Source organism: Lissotriton vulgaris, chromosome 7 (genome assembly GCF_964263255.1).
Source record: "Lissotriton vulgaris chromosome 7, aLisVul1.2, whole genome shotgun sequence".
Classification (NCBI taxonomy): Eukaryota; Metazoa; Chordata; class Amphibia; order Caudata; family Salamandridae; genus Lissotriton; species Lissotriton vulgaris.
In genome coordinates, this window is record NC_141695.1 from 853,618,706 (window position 1) to 853,636,932 (window position 18,227).

Below are 18,227 nucleotides of genomic sequence, written 5' to 3' on the forward strand. Positions count from 1 at the left end.
TTTCACCACCCATTGCTCCTGTGAGCTCTGCCAGTGACACTACTAGTACAACTTCTGTCATTACACATTTACAACTGAGTATTCCAGGCCCTCAAAGCTATAAGATTAGCTTGGACGGCAAATATCAATCATTTTTAATGCACATTGAATCAATAAATACCTGTTGTTGTGCTCGTCTGTTAATTAGACAACAAAACGCCACCATGTGACGGACTGTCACAAATACCGGTGTTGACAATTAAGTGCCGGTGCTGAGCACTGGAAACCACCCGCTCAAATTTAGCAGAGTGACTTTGAGTCTAGCGAGCAGCTCAGTTTCCTATGCACAGTGGGGAGATAACATCCGAGGCAAAGTACCAAACAATGGTGTGACCAAGTGACATGTCCAGTATACGCACATGGAGAGCGCGGAGGGCTATGAATAGCAGAGTCGTTTGCGTTTTAGCAACAGCCACCCTCTCAAAGCATAGATTCAAAGCCCACAAATGAGGCCTCTTCATTCAGGGTTCCTGGGACAAGCCCCAGAATGTAGTCGAGATACTTCTTCCCATTGGAGAAGAAAGTGGAAGCGCCACTTTGTGATCCAGGCAAGCCACGTGCCTTCCCTCCACCCCTCCCCCCTCCAAGCACTAGAAACAAGAATGCCCAACATCTGCCGAACAGCACTATTTTGAGTGGGTTTTCATTGAGAGACTCCCCTACTGAGACTGGTGGGAAACAATAAGCTATGCAAGGGGTCCCACTTTAACCCAAAGTCCGCCCTACCATCATTCAAACAAATTAGAAAAAAATAAAAAACTGTTTTATTTAATCATAACATCATTAACTGCCCTGGGGCAGCACAGACACAATTATATACAAAGTTCAGAGGCGATCTGGGGAGAGACCAGAATACCTTGTGCAAACAGATAAATTCCTAAAAAGAATCAGGCGAAAGAAGGGTCTTTCAATACTGAAGACTGTGTTGGTCACAGAAGAACCAGCAAGAGGCTGCAGGTTAGAAATAACTTCCTCCATAAAAGCATATCTTAAAGAACGTCTACCTTCCGGTGCACAAAAATCATTTTCCTTAACGGTACAGCCACAAAGAGAGGGTGAATGCACGGTTCTCACTGGCGACACCCGCATCAGGATACCCTCGGCCACCAGTCAGTATCCCACAGGCAGGGACCAGACAAGGAAATTAATAAAAAAACAGCAAAAAAAAATTTCTTCAAAAAGTGATTGGTCATTACAATAAGTCCTGCAAGGTGCCAGAAGAAGACCGATCTACTGTACTTGAAATCACACAATTACAAAAAAAAAAAAACACTTTTAAGCTTATAAAAATATTATTGCATCACTGGAGCTCTGCCCCCCAAAACTAAAAATATACTGGTTATAAAATAGCAGAGGAAACCTTTAAAAAGTGACATGCTATGATAATGTGAAATGCCAGAAGATAAACTCTTCATAATTCTGGAAGGTCAGACTGATGACTCCAGCCACTGTTGGCTGACCACAAGGGTTGTACCGAGTCCGAAGGGAAATGGTCAGTGTATGAATTGCACATCACCAAAATATAAGCCAACACATTTCCCTGGACTAGGAAATCTTACATGACAATACGTAACACATCATAAGTAGCAATCATGAATGGTATGGAGAAATTCCATGTTTGAGGGGTGGATGCAAACCCTGAAAACATGCACACAAAAGACAAAATCACAGGTCTGAGGTTCAGGAATGCTGTATGGATGTGCAATAATGCATCTGTGGGCATAAGCCCTTGAAGACATTCAAACCAGGCGCCAACAGTTCAGGTCATCTGGGAGCTTCACAGCCGGTCACCTTTGGGAAAGGAGAACTTGGAAAATAAGGATCTTCCTATGGTCCTTCATATGTTGAAACAACAAAAACCTCAGCACATCAGTCCTAAATCTCATAGCAGTGCACTTCAAAGTGCATGGTCCGTTCTACAAAGTTAGGTTCTAGCTGTAGATTACAAACACCTTGGGCTTCTCATCCGGGAATATTCCTGGAGCCTCCATGTTGTCCATGAGGCTGGTTTTGTCCTCCAGCTTGAAGTGTGTTGTATGCTTCTTGCCCTGAAGAGCCTGGTGCAGGCCCTTCCAGCTGATATCCAGGTCCTTGAAGGCATGGAGCAAAAAGACCCCCAAGATGATGGTGAGAAACCCACAGATGCAACCCACAATGTCAATCGCAGACATGGCAAGCCATTCTTTGAAGAGGATGATGGAGGTAGTGATGACCACGCTGGTGAAGAAGACGTAATAGATGGGGAAGACCAGTGAGGTATTGAAGACATCCAGTGACTTGTTGAGATAGTTCACCTGGGTGACCACAGACAGCACCAGTGCAGCAAGGAGGATCCAGGAAAGTGGGTGGCACCAGACCGCCTGCCCTGCCAGGAGCTCTTTTATGGCAATGCCCAGGCCCTTCACCGAAGAGACAGAGAAAGCACCGATAATGGAGCAAATGGCTATATAAATCAGGATATTGGTGCTGCCGTAGCGCGGTGAAAGATAAAAAATGAGGACCAAGCTAGCAACAAATAGAAGAGACACAAAGACTAGGAACCCTGGAAAAAGAGAAAAACATGGATTTAGAAAACATAAAAGGAGGCACACACATCAGATTATTCATTTAGCAAAACTGGGACCATCAAAGATTTGACCCAAGCCCTGAAGCAGCTTTTGCTGACGGAACAACTAACTCCCCCGCTAAAAGGTCACATATAATGTTGACCTGTAATGGTTGCATTCCAGTCCCAAAGAACAGTGTTCAGTTAACATGAAATGGTAATACGGCGTTCACCTATATCAGGCCCTAGGAGGATGCACTGGAAGAATCCCAGGAAGCGTTAACAAGGAGTCGCTGCACTCCACACTGATCTGCTGGGGTTTCAGCAGTCAAGGGCTTATCAGCAATAATCAAGTCACTCCACTAGGGGACAGCAGAATGAGGGCAGGTTCTGTAGTAAGAAGTTAGCAATGGAATCAGCAGCAAATAAGGTATGAATCCATTGAAGGGATTTCAGACCAAGTTATCCCTCCCTTTACACCAATCTCTGAGCAGAAAACGATTTCTCTAGTTCCATAGATTGTACAGGCGCCAGTCTTGGTCAGTAGGGTCGTTACTTAAGTATGACAAGCCTTAAAAGCACAGGATTGGACTATGGATACACCTCATTATTTTATACGCTCGAACTTCAGGTGGCAGAGGTAAACACAGGTCCTTTATCCATTGGGGTTGAGGGTGGTGGTGCGGTGTGATCTGCGTGTGTCTGATGCAAATCCACTCTGTGAGATGGGTCTCAATTACATTACATCCTTCAGGATTAAGTTTAGCACTATCCCAGATACATCATTTAAATGCAAAATAGGTCTGCCCCCAACATCAATATGCAGAAATGTAATTGAATTTGCAGGTCATCACCCTTCAGTAACAGTACATGCCTCATGCTGCAGACATCACTCGAGACTTGAAAGTATCTTTGAAACCTAGCCCACTTTCTCAGTCGATTGCAAACCACCTTTGAACGTTCCCCGACCATATTATTACATTTGACTGCACAATCAGTACACAAACAAAAACTAATTTTATATCTTGAAACCACTCTTCCAGGCTCACAATTGAGACCTGCGCATGCAATGTGTGATTTTCACTTGGTTGTCTGGAAACCATATTGTGCTTTACCACCCCCTTCCCACTCCTCCCCAAACAGACTCTTACAACGTCTACACTGCCCCCTATGCACAGTTTAATCCATGAAGCTATGTTTTTGTAAACCAGTTTCAGAAATAACACCAGGCCATGAGTGGTCTTGAAGGCTGGCAACTTTGATGGAAGATCTGCATATTGAAGCAGAGCATCCCCACTGTCAGGCACGCCAATTAGAATAGTATCCAGATTCTCAAGAAACCGCCCATCAGCATCCACAAGGCGAATTAACTGTGCTGCGAATTGTACACAACTGCTACATCAGAGGTGTAGCTGGATATCTTAGTTTTTACAAGGACTAGCCGCAGCAAGAGCACTGAGGGGGTTGAAGTAAGGAAAATGAAGGAAAGCAATAGGAATCAGCTAGTGTCTGTACTGGGAGACAGGCCTGACACAGCCTGGCAGCCCTAAGCGTTCAGGTTCTCTTGACAAAGCTAATGTTCCCCCATCCTCAGCTCCCGCCCTCACTCAGGGGACTCACTCCAGTCCAGATACAGAGGAAGCACTTTACGCCCTCCCACCCTTCCCCAAATGTCCTGTGTATATTACAGCGACACTCCCCATGTGCACTCACTCCACTCTAGTGCACTGAGACGCATGAGCTCACCTGGTTCCATGAGCTTGGATGACATGTCTGCCAAGGTGGTGACCTCTTCTTCCTCGGGGGCGTGGATCACCATCACGGTGCTGCCCAGGATGCTCAGCATGCAGCCCAGCTTCCCCAGAAGGTTCAGGCGCTCCCCCAGCAAGTAGGATGAGAGGACAGCACTGCAGAAGAGACAACAGTGAGCAGAGAGCCCAGGAGGTAGCAGTCGCAGTCTGCGTATCAATCAGGTACCACTATTTTATTTGTTTAAACAAACACTTTCCATTGGTTTTCAGTATATGAGAATGAGATTATTGCAATAGCAACACATTCCAGCTCTAAATTATGCACATTATATTCTCCCATCTCAACAGCTTCCTCCTGTTTTGTTTGGTCTTTACTACGTAATTTGCAGAGTGGTTATCGGGTTAACAAAGATCACAACTAAACTTAACAACCCCTAGTTTTCACTCACTATTGGAATTTGTGGAATGCCTGGCACATACTAGTGCAGTGTATGCATCCTTTACAGTCCCTGTGCCCAGCAATGTTAAAAACACTTGACATCCCTGCCACCGCATCTGCCCAGTCTAAGCCTACAGAGTAGGCCCGACAATTCCTCCATCTTGGAGGGGGTCAAATGTTCTACCCATCTTTGCTCTTTCAACCCCCAAGATGTCTACTGCAGTTGGCCTGCGCCATAATACAACTCAAAGTCCAGGTTGCAGAACCCTCCCTCAGACGTGGGCATCTGTAGTAAACAGTGCCACCCTCCCAGACATCCACACAGAGCCCAACAAGATTACCTTTAATTCTGAAAAGAATGATGGCTTAGAAAGATGGCAGACAGGATGTGAGCTCCCGGCTGGACTGCTCTAATCCTGTACTTTACTGACCCTGCACAGCGGCCATCGCAGTACCTTTGGCAGTGCGCAGCCTTCAGCGGGCCCCCCTCTGGCATATTGGGAGAACCCGAGGACAGCCTGCTGCGACCATTGCAGAGTTCACTGCCAACTTGGGCTGGGATGTAACTGCACCCATTCTGTGATGAGGCGGGCTGCTGTGGCGGACTACTCGCGGGCAGAACCAGCGTGTGAACCTGTTACGTGCCCCCAGGGGCGGCTCTAGGCTCATGGTGGCCCTGGGCAGGGAGAAAAGGTAGGGGGCCCCGGAAGAGGGGGTCAGGGCGGGGCGGAGCCCCCCGGAGCTCAGGAGGGAGGGGGGTGGGGAGTCAGAGTGTTAGGAAGTTGAACAGAGGCGGAGGCCGCCAAATCCCTGCCAGGGGCCGCCACGCAAATGTGTATCCATCCTCAGATTATTATTATATTAAGGATCTATATTGGCGTGGTGGCCCCTGGGGTTTGGTGGCCCTGTGCAGGTGCAGGTGCACAGCTTGCACATGTCTAAGGCCGGCCCTCCCCCCCCCACCCCCGCAGCTGGGAGAGACAGGGCGGCAAGTGCAGGTCCTTCCAGTGCTGGTGAGGCCTGGCCGTGCTGAACGGGGGCTGGGCACTGCTCCCGGCCATCACATGTTCCTGGAAGCAGAGAGTGGGGCTTAGACCAGTCTCTGAAGTTGGCACCCCCCAATATTGGCATTGTGGGGTTTCCGGGCCCACCAACTGAGCAACCTGGGTAAGGCCACACCGAAACCATTGAGGCTCAAGTATGGCCAGCCATTAGGGATTGTTCTGTGCTGGGAGAAGCCAAGGTGTGGTGCCCCGGACAGTGGATGACCAGCGGAGGGCAGCCTGCGCCAGAGGATCAGAGATCGGGAGGCTGGAGCCTCGCCTTGGATCAGGAGGGCTGCAGCGAGCCCAGTATTGCCCCTAACTTCGGACCCCCCAGGAGAGAAGTCGGTGGGTGGGGGTGGGGGGGGTGCGACAACGGGGATCACTGGCCTTGTGGCACAATCACAATGTGTGTGGCAGTGGGGCCTGCACTGGGCCGGGCCAGCAGACACTGGGGCCTCCTGACATTCTGGCTGTGGTGGGAGCAGGACAATTTTTTGCTATCTAGGAATTATGATGGCGCATTCTAGGGAAGAACCACCTGTGCCTCAACTCAGGGAGGGTGCTCAGCTCGTCGGTGACTTTCTGGAACACACGGTCACTCATGGTCAGAATAGCGATATCTAAATTGGCGGTTCTGCAGCGCTGTCTGAACACTACTGAGAACTCCCTGTGTTCGCTGCGCTTGAGTAGGTTCAGGCAGCTCGACTCCATCCTATCCTCATTTATTTGGACTGGAAAACGCAGCAGGGTGGCCCTGGCCGCACTGCGATGGAGCTCGTCGGAAGGGGGCTTGAAGGTGCTGCAAATGGGGTTCTATTACAATGCTTCCCTCATACAGCATGCGGTCTGCTGGCTAGAGGAAAGCAATAATTGGGAGAAGGGTCTGCTCGCTGACATGGTCGAGGGGCCGACCTCCCAGAGCTGTCAATGGAGGACTCCACAGCGCCAAACACCTTGCCATTTGTAGTCAAACAAACCACCCATGTGTGGCGGAGGCCCGTGACGGTGGTTCTCTGGCGGGCACCTTTCCACTGGGAACTTCGTGTGGATTCTCATTTGGATTCCATGCATGGAGGAGAACAGGTCATCAGGCGTGGAGGGAGCGGGCTGTAAGTGGCTGGAGGACTTCTACCCCAACTAGCACTTCACCTAGTTCAAAGATGCCCAGGCTGCTTTGTACTGTGGCGAGACATTTTCTACCCCATGCCGGCCTGGCCGAACTGGCCCAGCAGACCTGGAATACATTCCTGCAAAACTGATGTTCCTCTGGCACTTTGGAGACCTTGTAGTAATGCAGGTCTGGGCACCGCCTGGTGCCCCTGCTTTACAGAGCGATGATGGTGGATGATACAAGTTACTCCTTACACGTCCGGGCCGCCTGGGATACCCATCTGGGCATTGCACTAGAGGATACAGGCTGGACTTGTGTCCGAGCCCATACCAAGATTATATCTAGCAACGCCCGATTTGGACTAATCCATTATAATTTCTCCATCACACTTATGACGCCCCTGATGCTTCATTGGCTGACTCGTACCTGGTCGGACGCGCTGCAGACTTTCTGGAGCAGACTTCCTGCACATGGCCTGGAGGCGTCCACAGGTGCAATATACTGTGTCCAACCAGGAGACGGACAAACTCAAACACGCCACATCCTTGTGGCGCACACTTACCCTGCACTTCTGGCTGCTGGGAAACATTAGCAGGTCTAAAGGACACAAGATGGCATACAAGTGTGTGCAGCTGCCTTTAGTGCTGGCCAGGCGTATGGTGGCTATCACATGGATGGGTCAACGAACAACACTGGCATAAAGATGTAGTGGAATTGACTATCTAGCAGAGGAAATTCAACTGAAAAATAACCGAAGAGATGTCAAGTTAGGAGGACATTTTAGCCACGAGGAGGGCCCTAGGAGAAATATTTATAGCGACCAATGACACATCCTCGAGTGGGATAGACATGGATACTAAAAAAATAGGTGTATGTGATCGGGGGGCATCAGGGGGCAACCGTGGCTAGATGATCGACCCGTCTGCTTAGAACTACCATATTCAATTTGGGTTGGTTCTCTCAGCTGCACACTGTATTCTGTGACTGTTTTTTGGCGCTGCACTGTTAAGTAAATAGAAAAATAAAGGTGAAAAAGAAACCTAAAAAGAATAGAGTGAGATTCATATGGGTTGGAGAGGGTCTAAAAATAGCATGGGTGTCAGAGTAAAGTCGCTGCTTTAGAAATAGTGATAGCCTTTCTATAACTGAAAGCTGCAGGCGTCCTCTCAAAGCTAACCCAATGCTCCTAGCTGCAATCTCAGGCCCTATATTTCCATCAGAGAGATCTGCTTCCCTGTGAGATATCCATACACCCAGATGTCGAACTGAGACTGTGCAATCTTAGCATGGTAGTTTCCCCTGCGACCCTTTCCCCTGTGTCCCAGGGTGCTGTGGGAAAACTATAGACTTATTCCGGTTCACCTGGAATCCTGAGGCCATGCAACGTTTCTCGGGCGCCCTTATTGGCTGCATCAACGCAGCACAAAGGTCAGACTGGCCTGTAGGGCAATCGGGCAGTGCCTAAGGGGCTGGGCAGATAGGTCATTGCTTGGGCTGTTTTCAATGTTTGTGGACCATTTTTTTCTGGTGGGCTACTTTTTACTGTCGATTTCCCTGATATTACCACAAACGTCGCCTGTAGCAAGCACAATTGCATGAAGTCTCCCATACCTTGCATAACACCTTTACAGCATGCCTTTACAAGTTCAAAACTGCCTTATTTTCAATGGTGAGACTTTTTTTTTTTTAGCTATCTATTTCGCTTATGGGGGTCCATTTTTACTTTGATGCCCGGGCCTATTTTTTGGCAGCTGTGGTTAAACCTGTGAGTCATTGAAATCTTCTCAAATGAACAGCGATTAACAATGCAGCTCTGTCCTCGAGGAAGAGGTGAACTGGCCCATATGGAAGAGGTAACCTCCTTGGTGGTCCGGTGCCTCGGACAGGTGCCAAACAGGACTATTAACTTAAGCTTTACAGCCTAGAATTAAGGCATCTAAGCCGCTCTGGTTCACACCTTCAGTCTTCCCGCTAGAACACTGGAGGCATATGCTAGCTTCAATGGCTTTCCTGCAGTGCTTAATTTGTAAAAAAAAACTTAAGTGGCAGGGCTATCGGCAGGAAGCCACTGTAGCTGGCACCACACATTACCCAACCTATGCTGTCCATGAGAGTAAAAACCCAACTACTGACCACAGATGCCTACAAGTGTGCCAATGAGGACTATTTTTGGCCCTTAAAGCTATAAGAATGGCTTGGGCAGCTGGTAATAGTACTTTTTTATGCATTTTGAATGAATGAATAATTAACTGTTGTTTTGGTCATCTATAAGTTAGTCTCCTACAAAGTGACGCTGTCACAAGGTCAGGTGTTGTCAATTAGGTGCCAGTGCTGAGCACCGAAAACCACTGGTTCAAATTAAGCATTGCTCTCCTGCAGAAGACAGCCCTTCTCCTGCCAACTCTGACTAGCACTGGATTCGGCTATTAGACCATTAACAGATGCCAGACGCAGGCCGGAAACCACTGGTTAAAATTAAGCACTGTTCTCCTGCAGAAGACAGCCCTTCTCCTGCAAACTCTGACTAGCACTGGATTCGGGTATTAGACCATTAACAGGGGCCAGATGCAGGTCCTCTGTGGACTCTGCTTCATGGACTCCCAAATTCTTTGGGGGAAAAGGGTGAGGTGGGATATCTTCGGCTTTGTCACTGTCCTTGTCCCACTACCAAAAACCAAATACACATTAAAGTCCATCCAGGTTCCAATTTCAGTCAACTTTTGCATTTAATTTTTAATGTTCAGTAATAAAATGATGTATTGCGCATTCCTTAAGGGATGTTCCTCCCTGAAGATGAAGTGCATGTCTAAGTGTGTAGATGGTGAGACAGTTACCTGATGAGGACGCTCAGGGCTCCTAGCGGGGTGACGACAGTCGCTGGTGCAAACGCGTAGGCAGCAAAGTTTGCCACTTCCCCGCCTCCCACTGTGGAAAATGAGGAACACAAACCGAAGACAGAAACCAGTTATCTTCCTTGCCGTCAGAACATTAGTGGCGAAGACTACAGATATGGAGAAGTGTGGCTCAATGATGGAGAAGTGTGGCTCAATGGTTAGAGTGGCAGACCCTGATGCAGAGGTCTAGCCCGGGACCAGGGTTCAATTCCCCGCCTCGGCGGGTCTTGGGCTCAAAATTCCACAGACCAGATAATTCTCGCCTCGTGCCTATTCCAATCATGGAGTCCCACTCTGCAACTCTGGGCAATAGCTTGCTTAATCTCCATAACGGCCCCCACAACGCTAAGGATGCCTGGCCTCCAACTTGGGGGTGCCCAGGAGTGGACGCCTCACAGGGAAAGCCAGGATGTGTTCCACAGCGGTATTCGTACAAGCGCCTTGAGACCCTTGCGGGTGAGTAGTGCGCTATACAAGTATCAATTTATTATTATTATTATTATTATTATAGGCTCTTGTGGAACAGCCACAACAGAATCAGTACTCTCAGTGCACGTTATGTTTGTGGGAGCGAGGTTAGGGGAGAGGAGGGCACAGAAAGGGGAGCAGGGAGTGGAGACAATAGTGGAGACATAACTGTCTCTCACATACATGCCAACTTACTTGTTAACAGGCCGGCCCACCACATCCAGTCCTTCAGATAGCCGTGTCCACCATCGCCTGTAGAAAGAGAGTAGATGGTTAGCACGTGTTGTGAGAGCCTGTAGCGCGCACAACAGCTGGCGTCCATCAGCGAATAGAGGCACACAACCCAATTCTCTACAGGAAGAGTTATTTTTTTTTTTATTCTTTTTATTGTTGCATCAGAAGTATCACAAATGAAAAAATTAGCATACGGTAGGGCGTCAACATTCCGCCTTATCCGTTAGTTGCGCAACTTTTCTTATTTCTGGATTCCACAAGCATCATTAGATCACTTAGCTCTTTAATTTAAAACATAACGAGAACAATAATAAAATAAAACAATCCCCCAAACAGCAGCTTACCTACCCACCTCTTCCCCCTCCCCCCTGGACCACCCCACTCCCTCTATGTAGCCTTTACCCACCTAGCATACATGGTCTGAGCATTCACGTATGTACATGGCCTACAACTATCACTGTCGTACGTCCTGCCGCGTCAGGGACTCCCCCGACCTCCTACTCATCGTCCTCACGCCTCATTCCAGTCCATGGTATTGTCTCCACTTTGCCCACACTCTCCGAAACCTTTTTGGGCAACCCCTGGCTTTGTAGGTCACTCTTTCTGCCGCCATGTACAGATCTAGTCCCCTCCTCCATTCCTCTAAATCTGGCCTGTCGGGTGCCCCCCAGTATCATGCAATATCCCTTTTCGCTACCAATTAAGCCAGTACCAGAAAGATGATCAAAGGGCGGGTCAGGTCTACTTCTGTCGTCATGGCCAGTAGCGCCAATCTAGGGTCGCGCGGTAGGTTCACACCCAGTACTTCATCCAATTCCATGAATACACCCTCCCAGTATTCTTGAGTGACTTCGCAACCCCAAAGTGTGTGGAAAAAAATCGCCATTCTGCTGGTGGCACCTAAGGCACGCTGTATCAGCTATCCTCCCCATTTTAAAAAGGCGCACCCTGTCGAAATAGGATCTGCGTAGCACCTTGAATTGTATGAGTCGAAGCCTCGACTTAATTGCTACCTCGCGTGGGTGCATGAGAATCCCCCCCCCCCCCCCCTCCCCCCTCCCCACGTCTGCCTCCCATTTGTCCAGTAGGTCCTGTAAGTCCCCTAACATATTGTTGGTCAAAGTTTTGTACGTGAGGGATATCGTCCCACCCAGTATCTGTTCCTGCAGTAGTTTACCTTCCAGTGGTGCGTATTCTGGGATGTCAATGAGTGATGTTTTGCGCCCTCCATGCGTGTCTCAGCTGTGCATATTTGTAGTACTGGGTGGAGTGCAAGCCAAATTCTTCCCGAAGCGCCTGAAAGGTTTTCAGTTCCCCCCTCGCAATCACGTCTCCTATTGTAGAAATACCGATATCATCCCATCGTCTGAAGCCTCTTAGTTTGTTGAGTTCTCCCAACCACGTGCAGCACCATAACGGTGTCTGTCGGGTGGGCCGCTTGTCCCATCCCATTCGTTTCGTCGCCTTATACCATGCCATCAGCGTTATCTTCGTGGCCGGCAGGAACTGCTTCCCCACCGTCCCTCCATAGAGGTAGTGCAGTATGGTTTTGTTTGCCCACTTAGACCGTTCTAGTGCGTAGGTAGGGTGATCGGCTGCCGCATGTAACCACTCATTAATCGGGGCGAGGTGTTCCGCCCAATAGTATGCCTCCAAGTTGGGAAGAGAAATCCCTCCACTGTATTGGTGGCGCTGTAGTGTGGATAGAGAGTCTCTCGGCTGTTTCCCCAAGTACAGGAACGCCCTCAAATCCGCATGGATTTTAGTCAAAGTCTTGGCTGGCAGCGGATAGTATTCGTTTTGAAGTGCATAAAGGAACTTCGGTAGTAGGACCATTTTATAGAGTGCTGCGCGACCTAGCAAAGTGAGCGGGAGCTGTCTCCACCTATCCATCTCAGCCGTAGCACCTACCATGACTCGGGCCACGTTGTTGGTGAAGGAGAGTTCCCTGTCCAGGGTTATATATATACCTAGGTATTGAAAGCCCTCCTTTGTATGAATGAGTAGCCCTGGCAGGCACTCCCTCCGTTCCATGCCTTGCGGGTCGTAGAGGACTGATTTGTGCCAGTTTATAGTGTGGCCTGCCCTTGCACCGAAGCCCGCCAGTTCTCTAAACAGTTCCGGGATTGTCGTGTCTGGGTCAGTTACAAACAACAGGACATCATCGGCATATAGGGATATTTTCTCCTGTGTGGCATCCGAGTCTCCCCAGTTGAAGCCCCTGATCCCCTGGTTCTGTCCAATCCGTATCGCCAATATATCTATTGTGAGGGTAAAGAGAAGGGGGGACAGTGGGCAACCCTGGCGCGTTCCCCTATTGATTGGAAATTCGCGGGACAGCCTCCCGTTAACTCGTACTTGTGCCCTCGGGGCTGAGTATAGGAGTTGAACCCACTTTAAAAACTTGGGGCCAAACCCAAAGCGCTGGAGGGTCTCCATCCGGAAAGGCCAATGGACTGCGTCGAAAGGCCTTCTCCGCGTCCAGGGAGAGGAACCAGTGTGGTTCACTCCGCCCTCGGACCTCCTGCAGCCAATTATGAGTACGGCGGAGGTTTAATTTGGTCGCCCTATCCGGGAGGAAACCGGACTGGTCCATATGCACCAGATCTGCAATGATCTGTCGCAGACGTTTAGCCAGGACAGTGGCCAAGATCTTTGTCTCCATATTGAGGAGGGAAATGGGGCGGTAGGAGGCACAATCGTCCCTGGGCTTTCCCTCCTTGTAAATCGGGACCATAGTGGCTAAGGCGAGGTCTGGCGGTAGACACTCTGCCTGGTATGCCTCTACGAATAAAGCTTTCATGTGTCGTTGTAACAGGTCAGCCGTCCGCTTGAAGAATTCTGCCGGGAAGCCATTTGGTCCCGGTGTCTTCCCCGGTTTCAGCGATGCTATGGCCTCTGATATTTCCTCCAGTGTCACCTCCGCCTCCAAGGCTGTGCTGGCCTCAGGGGACAGAGTCGGCACCTCCATATCGCTCATGTAGTGTAGCGCCTCCTCCCTGTCACCCAAATCCCTGGCCCTATAGAAGTTCTCATAATATGTCGCGAAGGCATCCGCTATGGCCTGATCCGTGTACGCCCGTCTGTTCCCCGCTAACGTAATCTGACCCACCCACCTTGCCGCTCTTTCTTTCCTGCTCAACCATGCCAAGAGTTTGCCGGACTGGTCACCCACGTCATATAGTCGGTGGAGTGTCGCCAACGCTTGAGTACGTGCCTCGTCAGTGACTATTTCCCTGTAGTGTCTCTGAGTGTCTAACAGTTTCCTAAGGAGTGCCTCTCCCTTTCGCTGGTGGTATTCTGCTTCTAGGGCTAAGATAGACACCTCTTCACTGGCTATTTTGTCCTGTTGCTTCTGCCTGACATCTCCCAGCCTACTTTGTATGCGATCCCTCAGGACCGGTTTCATTGCCTCCCAAAGGGCCAAAGGGTCACCCGAGTCCACCGTACCCTCATTCTCCTCAGCCATGTACACCCTTATGTCCTCTCGGAGGCCCCATAGTATTTCCGGTGTTTGGAGGTCCCAGGCCGCTAGTCGCTATTTCTGCCTTCCTCTCTCCTCTCTCCCGCCCCAACTGCGCATACAGCGGGGAGTGATCTGAAATTCCCCTTGCTTTGTAGTCTGCTAAATCACTTGCTGAAACATCCTACCTGGATATAAAGATATAATCTAGCCTAGAGAAGACCTTGTGGGCCCCCGAGTAAAAGGAGTAGGCCTCCTGCGTAGGATGAAGCCACCTCCAGACATCGGTGAGGCAGATGATGTTCATTTGCCGCGCTGGGGCTGAAGTGGACCCTATTGCATGTGGTGTCCCCGACCGATCCTGTGAAGCGCACATTACGTCATTAAAGTCACCCCCCACTATTTGTATTGTGTCGGCTGTGTCCATGAGTATAGCGGTGATTGCCTTGAGTGTGCGTGTCTGTAACTTGGGCGGGGCATATACTGCTAGGATCGTGTACCTGCGCCGCTTCCAGACCCCCTGGACTCCCGCGTTCCAGCACCTCAACAAATTACACACAAAGATAAAGAAATGAACAATTTGAATTAACCAATAAAGACCAGCGATTACTCGCTTCGTAAGTAGTGCAATTTAACCAATTAGAAATATTTCGAATTTGAAAAGGGAGAAACGGATTTTGCCCCACTTCAAAGCCACAGAGCTCAGCAATAATCCTGATTGGCCATGGCTGGACTGGTGGAAAAAGAAACGGTGACGAGCTTTGATAATGCCCCACATTTTAGTAAGAGAGTAAAACAGTCGAGTCCCACATTGTTCATGAGAGTAACGAGGGGCATAAAAGGCAGAGAAGGGTTAGAGAGACCTAAAAGTCTGGTACATGTGGAGTATGAGGAAACCAACACTAGATGGTGCTAAATAACAAAGAAAGCCAACATACACGCAGTTTCTAGATAAATGCGGAAAGCTGCCACTGCAAAATAATATTTTGCCAGGCGCGCCAAAAATCCTTGCACCGATTCTGGAGTGGTTCTCTCCCTCAAGCATGGTTTCAATATAAAAATGAGGTCACACGATTCATTTTACAGCACAATTTTCAAAATATATTGGCTAATAAGCGAAACGTTTTACAGCAGACACAACTAAACTTGTAACATTTTCCAGTTCTTGTGTTTGGTACAGTTGCTGCCAGCATCCTTTCAAAGAAACACCACATCACATATGTATGTATAAGAAAGTCGTGTACTTTTCTTGCAAAATTACTTTGGGACTGCGCCCACAACCGAGCCACTACCATGGCCACGAACGCCTTAGAGTAGCAGACTGCCATCAACCCCACTGGCCCATATGGCTAGTTATACCCCTAATGGGGGCTTCCATTATCAGGGGGGTTAAACTATGCGGAAGGCCTCGTCAAGAATTCAGCTTTGAAGGCATTTGTCCACTCCAAGCTTTTTGAAGTCAAAGCCAAAGCCATCCTAATAACAGAGGGTGGGTGAGATTTTGGGGTGGAGGGTATAGAAGAGCTTCACGCACACAGTAACATTAACTGACTTGACTGCTGAGTCTCCTGACCTTTCAAACTGTTGGTGCTAAAAGTTTTTTTCTTTGGAGTTTTATTTCGCCCGAAGTCGACTTGGGTGGTACAGAGCACCAACTGCGTTACACAGGGACACATTTCATTGTAAGGCACAAGGAGATTAAGTAATTTGCCCAAAAACACAGGATGTTGAGTGCTCCTGCCAAGACTTGAACAATTGGCAGATTGAATTTACTTTTAAGTCCCTAGTAAAGTGGTAACCCATGTACACAGGGTCTCGAAAATTAAATCCTACAGCCCTTATTGTGCCACGCACATAAGAAGGCCTTTAATAATTTCTAAGGCCTGCTATTGCAGCCTGGGTGTGCTGTTTTAAACTTTCATTTCGACTTGGTTAAATAAGCCTTTTGCCAGGCCCAAACCTTCCTTTTTAATAAATGAGTCAACCATTGGAAAGGCTCGAAAACATCCCACAGAGCAGGGTGCAACGTATTTAAAAAGAAGGACATGCAATTTTATGTTTTACATATCCTGGTAGTGATACACAACTGCAAGGCCTAACATTGGAATTACCTTATTACATTTAATAAGCTGTAACTTCCAAATGGGAAAAGGTAAACAGTTCTTGTTTGGTGTCTTTGGAGGTGTAATGAAAAATCTTCTCTTATGATAAAGTTAGATTTTAAATTGCGGTTTTATAAATGCGACTTGTAGAAAATGTTCCTGCCTTAACCATTTACTTCCTGTAGGCTATCTATGAGTCACATGCCTGGGTGTAGTTGGCAGTTGGGCTTTACAAATTCCTCCTAGACACAAGAGATCCTAGGTGGGCCATCTCTGGCAGGATGGGAGGGTGTAGCTTGGCACAGCTCTGCTTCAAATTGAATTAGCGGTGTCCTGTCTTCAAACAAAAAAAATTACATACCCCCTTTAGTTAGTTTGGAGCCAGGGCAGGAGAGGAAGGAAACCATTGAACTTCGAAGTGAAACCTCCAGAATCTTGTTCCACTTCAAAAGGAGGTGCCAGGTATAAATATCGGACCTCGGACACCAACTCTTCAGTACACTTCTGTACATGTGGAAGATTGACAGGAAGAAAGACTACTGTGCTGCTGAAAGTGCAGCTACTCTGCTAACCTCAAGGATTGCTGCCTGCCTCACTGACCTGCTGTCCTCTTGCCTGGATGAGAAGGACTGAAGCTGTAACCTGAACCAAGGACCACCAGAGTGACTCCAAGAGCTAATTTCTTGCAATCAGCACCTGGACTCTGCTAAGTGTGAGTCCTGCCAAGCGAGGCCACCACAGTAAATGTAAATGTAAATGTATAGGTATTTATATAGCGCAAATCACCAACTGGTCTCTAAGCGCTTGCTTAGGGAACCCGTCCTGGTATTCCCCTGTGAGATAACCCCGGCAGGGTATCCGCAAGGTGAAAGCCAGGCATCCCTCCGCGAGGGGCCGTTGTGGAGATTAAGCAAGCTATTGCCCAGAGTCGCAGAGTGTGAACCCGTGAATCGAGTAGTCACCGGAGCGAGAATTGTCGAGTCCATGGACATTTTAGGACTCAAGACCACACCGAGCCGGGAATTGAACCCTGGTCCCGGGCTGACCTCTGCTTCCAGGTCTGCCTCCTCTAACCAGTGAGCCACACTTTTCCACGGTCCTGGGCCTTTGAAAGTGGGCCTGAAGGTGATCTGCCAGCCCATCTGTGGATCCAGCAGAACAATAACATTCAGAATTATGACAACTGCGTTTGGCAGAGGAAATGACTTCATAATAATTCATATAAGCTCCATGCTACAGGAAAGACCATAAGGAGCACAATAGAACATAGTCTGTAACATTTACAAACAGGACACCATCTGCTAACTAGATCGCATACATTTATTACAAACAATGAAGGTCACATTCAAGGCTCTCAGTACACAGGCAGTGGTGGCTCCTCCATTATGGCAGAGAAGGGTCACCCACCTGTAAACACAAAAAATAATAAAACTATTTTTTTATTTTTTTTAAATTCCCCAGGAGCAAAGTCTTAGGGGCGGGGCCATGAGGACGACAGCACTGAAGGAGTGGTGGGCACTGCTGCAAGTGCGCATATCTGTTTGGCCGGACGTCTTCGGACGGCCAAACCGTCATGCACACGGAGATCTCTCCAAGCAATTGCATGGTGGAAAGAACGGCAGGCACAGGTTTCCAGTCGCAGTGGGAAAGCAAAACCAACTCTGGGGCTTCACTCATGCTGGGTAATAGTATTACTAGCATGAGAGCAGCATCTGGATTGAGAGCAGGAGGAGTCTGGGAGCCTGTGCAGTAGCAGCAGAAGAGCACCGAGCTGACAAAGCGGCAGGTAAGTGCTTTACTGTGCCATGCCAACACTTTATCCAATAGCAAACGCTGCCATACACAGGCAGGGACGGAGATCTGCTGCATGCAGAGTGCACTGATATGAATATTGGAAACATGAGTAGGCAGGTAGGTCCAGTATGGTTAAATTAAGTTAAAGTTTATGCACACAGTTTCAATGGGTCGCATTAATTTCAGTTTAGTACTGCAGACATATTTTGGAATTCTCCCCTACGCTACTTGGCTTGGATGTGCAGAGTAAACTCTCCATATACACTGGTAATGCCACTGAGGGGCCCATCAGCACTGCATGGATAGCTTTGGATAGGGGACCTCTGCCTCTAGGACTGGTG

At 48.6% G+C, this 18,227-nt stretch overlaps 1 protein-coding gene across 1 annotated transcript in view; it reads right to left on the reverse strand.

Annotated features, from left to right (window-relative positions):
* Window positions 1–785: 785 nt before the first annotated feature.
* Window positions 786–18,227, reverse strand: part of NIPAL4 (NIPA like domain containing 4) — an 84,890-nt gene continuing 67,448 nt past the window's right edge. The window contains exons 3-6 of the mRNA XM_086931225.1: window positions 10,489–10,545; window positions 9,766–9,856; window positions 4,331–4,491; window positions 786–2,581 (exon numbers count right to left, since the gene is read on the reverse strand). Coding sequence (XP_086787351.1) covers window positions 1,971–2,581; window positions 4,331–4,491; window positions 9,766–9,856; window positions 10,489–10,545 — 920 coding nt within the window. The 3' untranslated portion in view covers window positions 786–1,970. The remainder of the gene's footprint in view (window positions 2,582–4,330; window positions 4,492–9,765; window positions 9,857–10,488; window positions 10,546–18,227) is intronic.